Source organism: Tyto alba, unplaced genomic scaffold (assembly GCF_018691265.1).
Source record: "Tyto alba isolate M040663 unplaced genomic scaffold, T.alba_DEE_v4.0 Super-Scaffold_18, whole genome shotgun sequence".
Taxonomy (NCBI): domain Eukaryota; kingdom Metazoa; phylum Chordata; class Aves; order Strigiformes; family Tytonidae; genus Tyto; species Tyto alba.
The window spans coordinates 33252678-33266060 of record NW_024881280.1 but is presented as its reverse complement, the minus strand read 5'-3'; the positions used below and the strand labels follow the sequence as shown (position 1 = coordinate 33266060).

The 13383-nt window shown below is 36.2% G+C and overlaps 1 protein-coding gene across 3 annotated transcripts in view; it reads left to right on the top strand.

Annotated features, from left to right (window-relative positions):
• ATG2B (autophagy related 2B) overlaps positions 1-13383 on the top strand; it is a 49028-nt gene that overhangs the window by 30899 nt on the left and 4746 nt on the right. For 2 of the 3 annotated variants that reach the window (XM_042790602.1, XM_042790600.1), the window contains exons 30-41: positions 793-995; positions 1999-2225; positions 2936-3044; positions 4911-5105; positions 5673-5774; positions 7434-7512; positions 8350-8554; positions 9540-9609; positions 10569-10651; positions 11130-11251; positions 11461-11615; positions 12652-12801. In XM_042790602.1, the coding sequence (XP_042646536.1) occupies positions 793-995; positions 1999-2225; positions 2936-3044; positions 4911-5105; positions 5673-5774; positions 7434-7512; positions 8350-8554; positions 9540-9609; positions 10569-10651; positions 11130-11251; positions 11461-11615; positions 12652-12801 (1700 nt within the window). The remainder of the gene's footprint in view (positions 1-792; positions 996-1998; positions 2226-2935; positions 3045-4910; positions 5106-5672; positions 5775-7433; positions 7513-8349; positions 8555-9539; positions 9610-10568; positions 10652-11129; positions 11252-11460; positions 11616-12651; positions 12802-13383) is intronic. The other variant, XM_042790601.1, reaches the window with a different exon arrangement.

The window sequence follows — 13383 nt, the reverse complement described above, 5'->3', positions numbered from 1 at the left end:
AGTAATGCAAAAGTAACTTAAGATTCTAGTCAAATACACATTACTGGGATACTGAAAGCACCAAGGAAGGAATCTGACTTTGTGGGACTCTGTCAAGACCCCAAAATCTCTAGGAGTGTACGTTAGTATGGGTGTAAGTTTCTGTGGCACACTGCGGTGTGGAGGAGTCCGAGACCTCCGTTCTGTGTATGAAGGCAGTCCAGCAGAATGGTACAGTTGTGAGTTACAGAAAGAACTTCTGGCTATGAGGGAATCCTTCAGTTAGCAGATAGAAGAAGATAATTGATTTTATCTCAGGATTATGGCTTCTGCATCGTGGCTAGAGTCAAATCCACCTTTAAATTGGCTAAGAATTTTGAAGCGCAAATAGAGAGTTTCACTATTTCCATGATGTCTGGCCTCCTTGATGGTGGAAGGTGAGCAGTCAGGGTAGAACTGAAAGTTACTGGTGCTGTCGTCTTACTGCCAGAATGAGAAACTCGGACACAAAGATGGGGTTTTGTATCAGTGGGGTTTTTTACAAATAGTTTTTCTGTATTTTGTCAATTCATCTCTGCTAGTAACTAGTTAGGATTATATTGTAATCACTTTCAATTGTGCAGTAGATGCATTTTTGAAAATTGTTTTTTATTTATAGTAGAAATGGATTCAAGGTATGATAAGCAAATTCCCTTGTTGTAATTGAAGCAACAAATTTTAGTTAACTATTAGGTTATTTTTAAAATATTTTCACATTTTGTAAAGATTTTTCCACTGAAACGTGTTTTTTCTCCACCCTCCTTCAAATCCCAGGAGTTTTGGATGACAGATCTCAAACTCAGGAGCCATCTTGCTCAGATCTCTTCCTGTTTCCAGACGAAAGCGGAAATGTCTCACAAGATCCAAGTCCCACTTACGCTTCATTAACTCATCACCTGATAAATGAGGCCATGGGAGACGCTCCTGCAGAAAGTGATGATTTCTGCATTCTTTTTGCACCCAAAGTTGCTGTTGCCGTAAGAAGCTTTAAGAATTACTAAAAAAATCCATATATAAAGTGAATTAGAGAATAGCCTATGTAAGACTTAGACAGATTAGATTTCAGAGCTTTTGGTGATTGCTGAATGATATTTTTATTAGTGAGCAGAGTAGTAGAAAAATAATCTTTCTGTTTTTGAAAGGACTTCATGCATTGTTACTGTTAGGAATGAATGCAGGTATTTTTAAATATATGTGGGTTTTCTATACCTCGGCAGTATGTAATTGTTCTCTGATCTGAATATGATGTTAAACTATATTGTCAATTTTCCTACGTTTCAGTCATGTTTTATCATTACAATTTTGACTTACAGTAACAGCATAATTAGAAAAAATTGCTTTAAACAAAATACAGTATTTATTGAAATAGCAGCTTTGCACGTCTTCTGATCTTTTATTAATTGCTCTTGTAGTCTAATCTTTCAGTGCTTTTATGTGCCCAAGACCCTTGCCAAACCCCAGAGAAAAGCTTGTGTGTCACTTGACACCCCTGTCTCTCCACTGCATTAAAAAATTTAGGAAACTATACTCAGACTCTTTGAAAGCAGGTTGTGTTCATGTTTTTCATAGTATCTCTGGTTGTGTTGTTCTTAATAGACAGAAGTAGTTCTGGATCCCTGATTAGAAGCTGTGTTTGCCCCGTTACCTTTGAGCTTGTTTCCAAAAGTGCTAATATGGTAGCCTGGGCTCTTCCATGGTGTTTTGTTTGTTTTCAACTCCTGTTTTGTTTTGTTTATAGTTTGGATGAGGAATATATATATTTTTTTTTTTTTTTAACTGCTTCTCAGCTTCTAGTTTATACTTACATGCTGTTGTCTTTAAGTTACTTTGTAAATACCGTTCCTGCACCAAGCCTGTGTTGTATTAGCTTTAGAAGACAGCACAGAATAGTTTCTTTTTTCATAGGAAAGGATTAGAGATCTTGATAAAGAAAGCAGATTTCACCTTCTCAATGGTATGTACTTTCTTTTTTTTAATTAGGAAAAAGAGGAGGAGCCAGTAATAAAAATAATGGTTGATGATGCAATTATCATAAAGGAAAATCATTTCAGCCAACCGATTAAAAAAACAGATACAAGCAAAGCTCCCCTTCATTTTCCTGTTCCTCTGGTACGCTACGTTGTAAAGGAAATCTCTCTTATTTGGCATCTTTATGGTGGAAGGGATTTTGGGACTGCACCACCAACATCTCCAGCTAAAAGTTTTGTGTAAGTGTTTTTAATGTAATTATGTAGATTAGAACATCTAAAAATAGTGACTTTTCTTTTGATTTGAGGTTAATCTCACTATTCAATCTCAAGTCTTCCTCTCTTGTTTCTTTGCTCCCCCCTCACAAGCGGGGAGCAAATCAATCAAATCCTTCAATCCCAGAATGGTTTGGGTTGGAAGGGACCTTAAAGATCATCTGGAATATTCTTACTCAGTTTAGCTCCACTCACCAGAGTGTATTTTTTTCTGTGTCTTAAAATGGACGAGCTGAGTTTGGTTTTGGTGTTTTTGGGGGGATGGAGGGGTGGGTTTGCTTTTAAGGGTTATATTAGAAGTTAAGTTTTCCTAAAGAAATTGGGGCTTAAGGAGCATAAAAAACTATAACTATGGTAGCTGTAGTCTGGTTTTCAGGATGTTATGTAAGCTAAGGAGTAATTATCACAGACAAAATTAAGGAAATGTTTTATGAATGTTAATTTGGTGGGAAGAATACACCTGGCATTCTGCTTAAGTATGCATTACTTAACCAAATACTTTCTGTTTGTTCAACAGTAACACAACTTTCAGTATTTTTTGGTATTCTCTAGTATTTTTCTCTTATAATCATTAAAATACTAATAAGTTATATCCAGTGAAACATACACGCTTTTAGTGTTAGGTAGCTTTAAGTTTAATACGTGAAAGTGTATTTATTTTTTTATTTCCCCAGAAGTCCCCATAGTTCTCCTTCTCATACACCAACGAGGCACGGACGGAGTACAGCGTGTGGGGGAAGAGGAAGAAACCCAGACTTCCTAATGGAAATACAGTTAAGCAAGGTGAATGACAGAAACAGCTTCAGCCATGACTGTCTGTGTGTGAAGATATTTACATGTTAGAGCTGCTTGATAATAGCTCTCCGTTAGAATTCAGCAGGAGTTCCTCCACTAGTATCTACATCTAAGCAATTGCTTTGAAGCTGATGAATTTAGGATTTGTTTAACAAGAAATGTGTTTGCTCTAGCATAGTTTTGCTTACTTGCTGAATAAACATGCTTCTAAAGATGAAGGATATTTATTATAATATTCTTAAAGCTTTTATTTATTATAACCATGTTTTATAACTGCTGTTGTGTTTTTCTGTCTTCGGTTCTAGTCTGAATTGATACATCTATTACAAAATTACATGTTTTAGCAAAATAAGCGTGGTGTAGATTTGTTGAGACACTCAGTGTATCAGACGATAACTGGATATTAAGTACCATCCAGTTATATTGCAATATAATTCCCATATTTCCCCTAACATACTTAGCACTCTTCAGGCGAAGGTATATTACTGTTGTTTTTAAGCCTGTGCTTAGCTCCAACACAGAAACTAGATGCTTGATTCTGGCACTGGGAAGAGTATTGGCCAGGAGTTAACCAAATTTCATGTTAAATGGATCAGTAACAAAACCTTTTTAAAATAAGTTTTTCTCAAACAGTTCTGTAAACATGGAAAGTACTACATAAAACTAAATGCCCCCTATAGTCTCTGTGCGGTTTTAGAGCTTAAAACTCATCCCATTAGCACTTCAAACTTGCCAGAAATGCTTGATAGTTACTTTAGCCTTTCCTAGAGAAACCATGGCATTGCAGTAAAAAAGAGGAAAAAAAGGAAGCATTTAATATTCCATGTGGAAAACTTCATATGTGGAAGTATAGCAATCTCTCTTAACTTGCAGGTATTTAATGAGTTGGTTAGTACTGAGGCATAGTTTGTTTTTTTTTTTTGCCTTATTTATACCTCTGACTTGGTACAAGGCTTAATAATACGAACAATGAAAAAAATGTTTGAACAAGAAAATAAGAGTGTCAAAAACGTAAAGTTTCTCAGCGAAGTTTATGACGGGCATCTAGTTTTCTCTTCAACACTTAATGTTCGTTATCACATGTGTCTTGAGTACAGGGCACTTAAAGACGGTGTTTCTCAACATCCCCGTGTCTGGCCGGGGAGGCCAGCGCTGCCTGGCGGTGCCGGCAGGGGTGCCGCGGAGCTGCCCGAGGCAGGGCACGATTTGTAGGTACCCACAGGCCCTTGAAAATGAGAACTAGCTCAAAAGATGAGGAAAAAGGAGAGAATTCAGAATTCTTTAGAAATTAAGAAAGGTAGTGGATTAGAAGTCATATGAAGTGAGTAAAGAAAAAGGAAATCGTGACTGGAAGAATCTACTTGAGAGGTCTGGTAGGGGGGAAAAAAAAAACCCCTTACTTTACTAAGTATAGAAGCTGCAGGATTAAAGAATTGCAAGATTGTCCAGTACAGGCTTCAAAATGATGTAAGAAAGATGTCGGGATTGAGAGGAAAAAGCAGGATTGATATTAAAACGAAAAGTAAAACTTGTTATTTGTCTCACTGACTCTTTGTTTTGGCTCTAATTTGCATCCTAAAATACGAACATGTACACAACTAGGAATTGGAAGATTTCTACTGCTAGATGTGTAAAATTCTGAATAGTTTTCAGAAATCCTAATATTATTCCCGTAAATTAAAAATAGTAGACAGCTTTTAAAGTTCTTGTGTGGTGTGGTTTTTTTGGTCGTTCTTGTTTTTTTGTTTGTTTGTTTGGGGTCTTTTTGTTGTTCTTGGGTTTTTTAAAGTAGTATTGTTAAAAGTTGTTTTTCACTGACGCTGACTTACGCTGGTTTTCTTTCCTTTTTAAAAGGTGAAATTTCAGCATGAGGTGTATCCTCCAGGTGGTGCAGACGGTGAATGCAGTCTGTTGGAGCAGCCCGTGTCACGGCAGGTTTTTATTGTTCAAGACCTGGAGATCAGAGATCGCTTAGCTACGTCACAGATGAATAAATTTCTTTATCTCTACTGCAGTAAGGAGATGCCCAGAAAAGCACATTCAAACATGGTACAGTTATGGAATATGTTAATTCATTACAATTATAGTGGTTGGACTATCACTGAGGATTGTATACATTTCTTAATCTTGCAGAAGAAGGAACTTGAGGTCATGGAACATTGAAGTAATAAACTTGTTGATAGCTATTTGCTTGACTCCTTGTGGATATTAAAACTTACTAAAAAGTCAGTTTGAATATTATGTCCGGTAAGAATGTTTTTGAGATCGTCAGGTTAAAAAAAGTAGATGTGCAGGACTACTTTGGTAGCGTTCACATTTTGGTTTTGAACAAACATCAGCTTGTATGACTGATTAGACTTTTCACTACACATGCAGAATTGTAGTTTTGTGATCTACTGTAGTCCTACTGGTTCTGTAAACAATATGAGTTTGGTTTTGGGGGTTTTCTTATTTTAATTTTCTTTTTATAACATCCATAATAAGTTACCTGATATTAGGTAAGTAGAATCAGATCAGTACAGAGGTTTTGCAGTACATGTTTTTTCTAGCTAGTGTTCTGAGATTTAATAATTGTGAATGTTACTGTTCTGATTTATCTTGATGCTTTTTTTTCAGTTAACAGTTAAAGCATTACATGTCCGTCCAGAGTCTGGCAGATCCCCGCAGGAATGTTGTTTACGTGTTTCACTAATGCCACTTCGCCTCAATATTGACCAGGTTGGTTGTGCCAGTGCAAAAAAATAATTTTTCATTTATTTAATGATGCTGATTTTTTACCAGACGCTTGTAACCACCATACACATTTTATGGGGTTGTTTTCTTGGTTTGATACCTCTTTTATTTATGATCAGTTGCCTGAATCATTAGATCTCTGCCGCTCTGTTTGTATCCGTATTAGAACTTGCCTTCTGCTCCACCTATTATGGAGACTAGCCACTTTTTTGTTTTTTAATTTAAAAGCTAAGAATATCTGTAGACCTGGCTAGTTACTCACTTATATGGGTTTACCTCCTGAGACTTCTGATGATTTCAAATGTTTTGAAATGAGGGCTTTTAAAAAGCATGTACTTATCCTTAAATGATTTTGCTTTGTTTGTTCATGAAGTGGCTTTGGTGTTTTTAACTGAAAAAAGTTAATCATTAATCTAGAAGTTGTTCACAACATTTTAGTCAAGGCACTTGACAGTTGAGGGCTGCTTCTATATTCTGAAGGCTTTGGTCTTGCTATCAACTGCAGTGAAATGAAGAACAGAAATGGGAGAAATTGCTTTATTTTCTTTCGCAAGCCTTTGTGCGAAGCATATTTCATATACTCAGGAAACAGATGGGATTTTTTTCTACACCAGTAAGGAAGCTACATATGTTTGTGCATTCAAATTTAAAGTGCAGTTATTCCTCTGAGTCATTTCTTGCTTAATTTGTCACCTGCAGAGGAATGTGGGTTATTTTTTTCTCCAAGAGCACAATTAGGAGTTCCATACATACTTTCTGCTTCCCTCAACACAAATTAGAGACTAGGTTTTCATTTTACTGTTAGAAAAATTAAACTCTGTATAGGTGATAATTTCATATAGAAAAATAGCATGGAAGTATTGCTATCTAGTAGGGAATTATGTTCCCTTTTGCTTGCTTTTCCAAGTTTTTGCTCTTCTGTACCATAAAAAAAAAAAAATTGCCTTTACAACTTCTGCAAAATTAACCACAGCTTTCTTGGAAGCATAAGGCTGCATGCAGTCACGTTAGAAATTCATATTATTACTACGTAAACTGTCTGCTTAACAATTGGAAACAAAAAAGGAAAAAAAACATCCAGATGTCATTAATGATAGGCTGGACAAGGCACCAGTGTGATGCCTATGTCAGAAACAGAAAATGGGAGGTAATAACTTTGAGACATTACCAGCAGGGATATTAATAACTTTTAATGAAGCAGTGGTGAGATCTGATCTGGAATAATTTGTCTGACGTTGGCACTACTAGAGATGAATATAAACTATACTTGAATACCCTTCTGTTAGAAATTGGAGAAAAGTTTTTAGCCATTAAAACACTTGGGTTCTGGAACAGTCTCCAGAATGAGGGTAGAGATGATGAAAACAACTGGAGTTTAAGACGTGGCTAGATAGATTATGAAATCATATGTAGCAGGGGGCAATGACCAAGAGGGTCTTTTAGGTTTCTGTCCTAGATTTCTGTGTGACTTCTGCATGTGGTAAAGGATCAATAAATAAGAAGAAATGTGTTTTAATTCGTATCTGTACAGAAATAAAGAGCTGGAATTGTAGATAATATTTTTCTAGCGAATTGGGGGTTTGTTGTTTTGTTTTTTGTTTTTTTTTTTTTTTTAACCTGGTTGTATTTTATTTTTGACACTAGGATGCCTTGTTTTTCCTGAAAGATTTTTTCACTAGCCTCTCTACAGAAGTAGAACTCCTAGTTACTCCAGATCCTGAAGGTATACTTTTCAAAAATCTAATGTGAAAGTGCTTATTTCTCCTTTAACGTGTGTACGAGTCTATAAATTCACATGTGAATCTTCTGTGTGTAAAAGAACTTAGGTTAGTGACCAAACCCCACCATTAGTAACTCATTTGTTAGAACACAGAGACTTCGAGTATTTTAGTTTTGTATTTTATAAATATCAACAAATGGGATCTCCTTTGTGTAAAAGATTTCGCCAAAATTGGAGCATATTTAATGAGAAGTTTAATAAAAAATTGAGGACTGTGTATATAATATTAGGAAATATTATTGGATAAAACAAATACATGATGTAATATCTCTTGCATAAAAAGAATATGCCTAATAGCTTGAAGTTGTGTAACCTCTAGAGAAAGGAACAGAATTCAAGATTAGAAATAAGCAGTACAATGTATGTATACAGTTAAAACAGTACTTCTAATCAGCTGCACCATCTGATGCAAAAAACAGTATATGTTGAAAAGCCTATTTCCTCTACTGAATACATTTGTGAGTTTGTTAGCAGCTATATTTTACCTATTTCTGTTGAGACTTCATACTGAAATGCATAGGTAACAAAGAACTCTGCAATACTGCCATTAAAACTAGATGGATTATTTATGCTGATGCGTAAACCTGAAGCTTCGTGTAATAATTTCTGTTGTTAAATAAGATACTATCTTACCAAGAGAATCTAAACACTGTCCTGCTAGTAATTCCTATCGATAAGGATTAGAGCTTACTGAGGACACAGCAATTGTATAAACACAATCTTTTTGTAATCACTGTGAAAAATGTGAGTCAGTTTACTGTGTGTAACTTCTTATCTTAGTTAAAAAGTCTCCTGGTGCTGAAGTTACGTGTAGTTTGCCCAGGCATGTCAGCAGCCTTAAGGACCCAAGTCCAGTCATTTCTTTCTCATCACACAAGCAAGCAAATGAAAATGGTAGCATTGATTCTATGGATGCAGTTAATGGAGATGATCATAATTTCTCACAAGAAGTGACACCATACAGTGATCAGCCGGTATTTTTCAGGTAAACTTTCGTTACAAAATTTCCAGTGACACCAGCTGCTCTGATGAATGTTTTAAGAAAGTGTGATGATAAACTATTCAGACCTTATGACAAGGTGCATTTGTTTGTTTATTGACTGATTGTGGTAATCAAATACGTATATTTGCTTCTATCACTGGAAGGTAACTAATGATTTTTTTTCTTTTTTTAGCTTTTGCACACTACCATGCACAAGAAAATAAAATTAATTAAAACTCTGCCATGCGCAGAACCAGTAATGAGATGTTTTATAAATAACTAAAAAGAAGAGACTTTTTACTCTTATGTCTAACAGCATGAGCTAGATCTAATATAAACAGAGATGGGACTGTATAAAGGAAAAGGATATCATAGGAGAGGTATGAGATTAAAATATCACAAGAGAAACTTTAATGTAGTCCTGACTGGGAAGTGAGTATAATAATTGCAGCTTGTTGTGCAGAAGTTTTTTCTTGTGTAGTCAGATCATAAGTGCCTCTAACAACAGATGTGTGCTTTGTTAAGCAGTGCAGAGCCAAATTATGAGAGAATGACTGTGGTTCTATTTCATCAGATACATCACCATCAGAGTTTTTTAATAAGTTCCAGCTGCACGGCTAGATTTTGCCCAAAGGACCATCATTAGCCATACTTTTGGGGGGGTGTTTTTGAAAGTGAAATTCATGCTGTGGAAATTGAGGGAAGATGTTCACCTGCAGGATTAGTAGCACTTTTGCAGGCCTCTTGAATTGATTCTAAATGCTAAACCTCAGCTAGATGTTATTAAGCCAAGAAAAGCTGAATTTGCCACTGTATTTTGTACGCTTCTTCTGAAGTACTAACACGGTAACTAGAAGATTTGTGGCTTACAGGAAAAGGGTATTGCATCCTATTCAAGGAGGGTGGGAAACCATGGGTTTCTTTTTGGAAGGATAATTTCATTTCCTTTTCATGTTTCTCACTGTAAAATTTCCTTTACATATGCCAGAGAATTTCGGTTTACATCAGAAGTTCCAATACGTCTTGATTACCACGGCAAACATGTATCAATGGATCAGGTTTGTGTATAATACTGATGCTGTAGAACAAAAAATTGATGATTATTTTGCTTTTTTTCCACCCCATGAGTTGGGGTATATTTTTATGCTCTGTACTCATTATTGATGTGATATTGAGAAATGTAGAACTTTTTTTTTTTTTTAATTAGTTTCAATAAAGCTTAACTTGATTTCACTCTTAATTTGAAAACTAGGGCGTGAACCCTTCAGGTATAATTAATTCAGAGTACGACTTGAAAGTCACATTTATGAACTCAGTGTCTGGCAGGAAATCTTTCTACACAGCTGTGGTGCCCCTCAAAGGACGATACCAGTATCTGATACCAGAATTGTGCATTTATTTTTCTTCCTCAGTAATGCCAGAATAAAGTATTATCTTTTTTTTTTTTTTCCCTTAATTCCTTCCCTTTCAGTCTAGTAATGTATGGGCTTCAGTGGCAATGGCAGAATCTAATATGGGTTAAAATAATACTTGTAGTTCTTTTTAAAATGTGTATTGGTTGTCATACTGAGTTAACAGAACAGACCTCAAAAAATCCTGTTTGCGCAACCAGATTTGTACTCTGCATGGCAAATCAGTAAGAAAGTATGGACAAGTAAAAGCAGCAACTTTTTGAATTTGCACTGTTGCCGAAGAAATCAAACCAAGAAATAGCAGCTTTAGAATGCCCGGAACACACTGATGCCAGAGCTATTTTTACATAATTTGTTATACCTCACTATTTCTGAAGAAGCCCTCTTCTATCCAGATGTTTTTCTTAGAGTAGCTGATTAAGACAGATTCCATCTTTTGCAAGTTTTCGTGTAACATAATTCTTAGCGCTGTAATGTGCAGCGTTTGGGAGACTTGGGAAGAATCAGTGTAGACAGAATGAAAATTGAGATGATTAAATGATTTCTCACCTACAGATTGTATAGGATGAGTAAACTCCCGTGATAACAAAATACTTTCCTTACAGGGGACACTAGCTGGGATTCTTATTGGGCTTGCTCAGTTAAACTGCTCAGAATTAAAGCTGAAGAGACTCTGTTACAGACATGGGTAAGTTTACTGAATTGTAGATTAACACTGGTATTGCAAATTCAAAAACTTGATGGTGAATAACTGAACGTAGCAAGCAAAAAGCAAATCCTCTGATAAGGTGCACTTCTCAAATCCAGGGCACTTTTGGACTTTACAAATATTTCTTGGTTCTAGTTTTTATCCAATATATAGTGTTCAAGAAAAATATGTATTTTTGGGGCAGCATTTAATATATGTGCTGGTTTTGCTGCTGAACTTTTAATTTCAGTTGTACGTTTACTTCCTGTTCAACTGGATGTGGTTATGCAGTTTTGAACTTCGGTTTTGTGGAGCACACGTGTGAAGTGCTTGGGTTAGCCAACAGCAACAAAAGATGACACTTGAAAACAGCTTGCTTTCTGTTTAAAGGAAATTTTTGTTTGCTTCAGTGAATAATGCATGTCTTATTAAGAGTTGTATCTTTTTTTAAAAAACCTAATTATTTAATTTGCTTCAGTTTATTAGGTGTGGATAAATTGTTCTCCTATGCCATCAGCGAATGGCTTAATGATATAAAGAAAAACCAGCTACCAGGAATTTTGGGAGGAGTAGGGCCTATGCATTCGCTAGTGCAGTTAGGTAAGTTAATTCTTATTTCTATTCACACACATAAGGCAGTTTGTTTGTTTGTTTGTTTTTTAAAAAAAAAGAAAAAACAAGACAAAAAAACCAAAAGCAACCAACCAAAAGCCCCACAGACAGCGTGGGCATTTATTTTCCCTTCCTCTCAAGACGTTCTGCTTATCTAAGAGAACTTTTTGACTCTGGTGTTCTGTCTTCCTTTACAGTCCAAGGCCTGAAGGACTTGGTGTGGCTCCCAATAGAGCAGTACCGGAAGGATGGCCGTATTGTAAGAGGCTTTCAAAGAGGAGCAGCTTCTTTTGGTACTTCCACTGCAATGGCAGCACTGGAGCTAACAAACAGAATGGTTCAGACTATACAGGTACAGTGTAGTCCTTCTGGAGTTAGCCATAAAATGAGAAGTGCTCCTACTAAGTGCTCTGTATTAAGCTAATACCTTAATGATACGTATTTAAGGTTGGGAGCATATCTTAAAAAAAAAAAAAAAAAAGCAGCTGTATAAATAGGAAAGTGGAGGCTGGGCAAAGCTTGCAGCAGTCTGTGAGGCGAGAACTATGGCATCAAATGCAACGGTTAGAAAATTGTCTTAAAATACTACTGCACACCCAAGCTGTTACATTTTTCTTAATGTCTTTAATGTATTACAGTGTACAATTTAATACTGAAATACTCAGCTGCACTAAAAAGTCAGTAATACTGAGAAAGAAGAGTTCTTTGCACATAGACATTCTCCAGTAATAGATTCTTAATTTTTTTTAAAAAAGTCATCTTATCTGTGCTTATTAAAAAAACAAACCAAAACCCACAATTCCAACCAACCAAAGAATGCCTCAAAACCAGTACGAAGTGTGTTCATGTACACAAAGGCTATAAAGCTTTCTGGATTTAACCCTAAAATAATCTTGGATTAACGTGTTAATAAATTTATGTTCCTTAATGTAAAATACATAATGAAAATACAGTTTTACCACCTAGTTTTGTAAAAAATGTATATACGTGCCTAAGCTTGAACAAAAAACCAGTGGTATTATTCCCGAGCGGAATTCTGTGTATGCTTGTGCAGTTGTAAGAGAAACCTGCTGTTGATCAAATGTTTTAGTTTCTATCTTGAACATTTTCTACAGATTAAAGGAAGGCATTGAAGGAATGGCAGTTAGGGAAGGGGGAGCCAGAAACAACCTACCAAAACCTACAGCATTCGTTCTTTCATGGAATTTCATGTACAGTTATAGCTGCACCTGTTCAAGAAGTCCTTGCACAAAACCTTAATCTGATGTAAATGAATGTTATTTGTGGAATTAGAATTATTTCAATTATGTCATCCTGTTAGTAGTTTAAATATGTTATCGGAGGCGGTAAGATTTCTTACCTACTTCTCATTCACTCCTGATCTTCAGGCAGCTGCAGAAACTGCGTATGACATGGTATCACCAGGCCCTACTTTCATTGAAGCAAAAAAGATCAAACGATTCTCTCGCCACCGTTTAGCTCATCAGCCCGTAGACCTCCGGGAAGGTGTAGCCAAAGCGTACAGTGTAGTAAAAGAGGTGAGTGTTAAAGGAATTGTCATTAATCAAACTTCAGAATTATTTCCTATGACAGCAAATAAAATATCAGATGTTAGTTTAAGCTGACCGAATGAAGAAAGGGATTGCAGTTTTCAGCAAGACTGTCTTCCATGGGCATTCTTAAACCAACAGAAACCTTGCGTGGAAAAATCAGAGAAGCAGAAATAGACGAAGACATTATGCAGATTAGTGTGACTAGGACTTCGGTGTTCTACAGTTGTGAGGGTTTACAGTTATTTTGGGACATGTAAACCCAATTTCCTGCCCCGTGTTCCCTTCCTGCCTGCCCTTCCCCCTGCCCCCCCCCCCCCCCCAGTTACTGTTAATTCTGAGGTTGTTGGAGTTTAAGCGTAATACTAGACTTAAAACAAGGGAAAGCTCTCTTTACTGTGACAGTGTGTTGAAAAATTAGAATGCCGACCTGTTCTTATTGTACTTTTTGTATTATACTTTCAGTTAGTTGCACCTGATACTGTCTCTAGGAAGGTAGATCTCAGCTGAGGAGTTTTCAGTGAATTCTGTCACTTTTGAGTAGCTCACAGTACCCCACAGCTTCTTCCC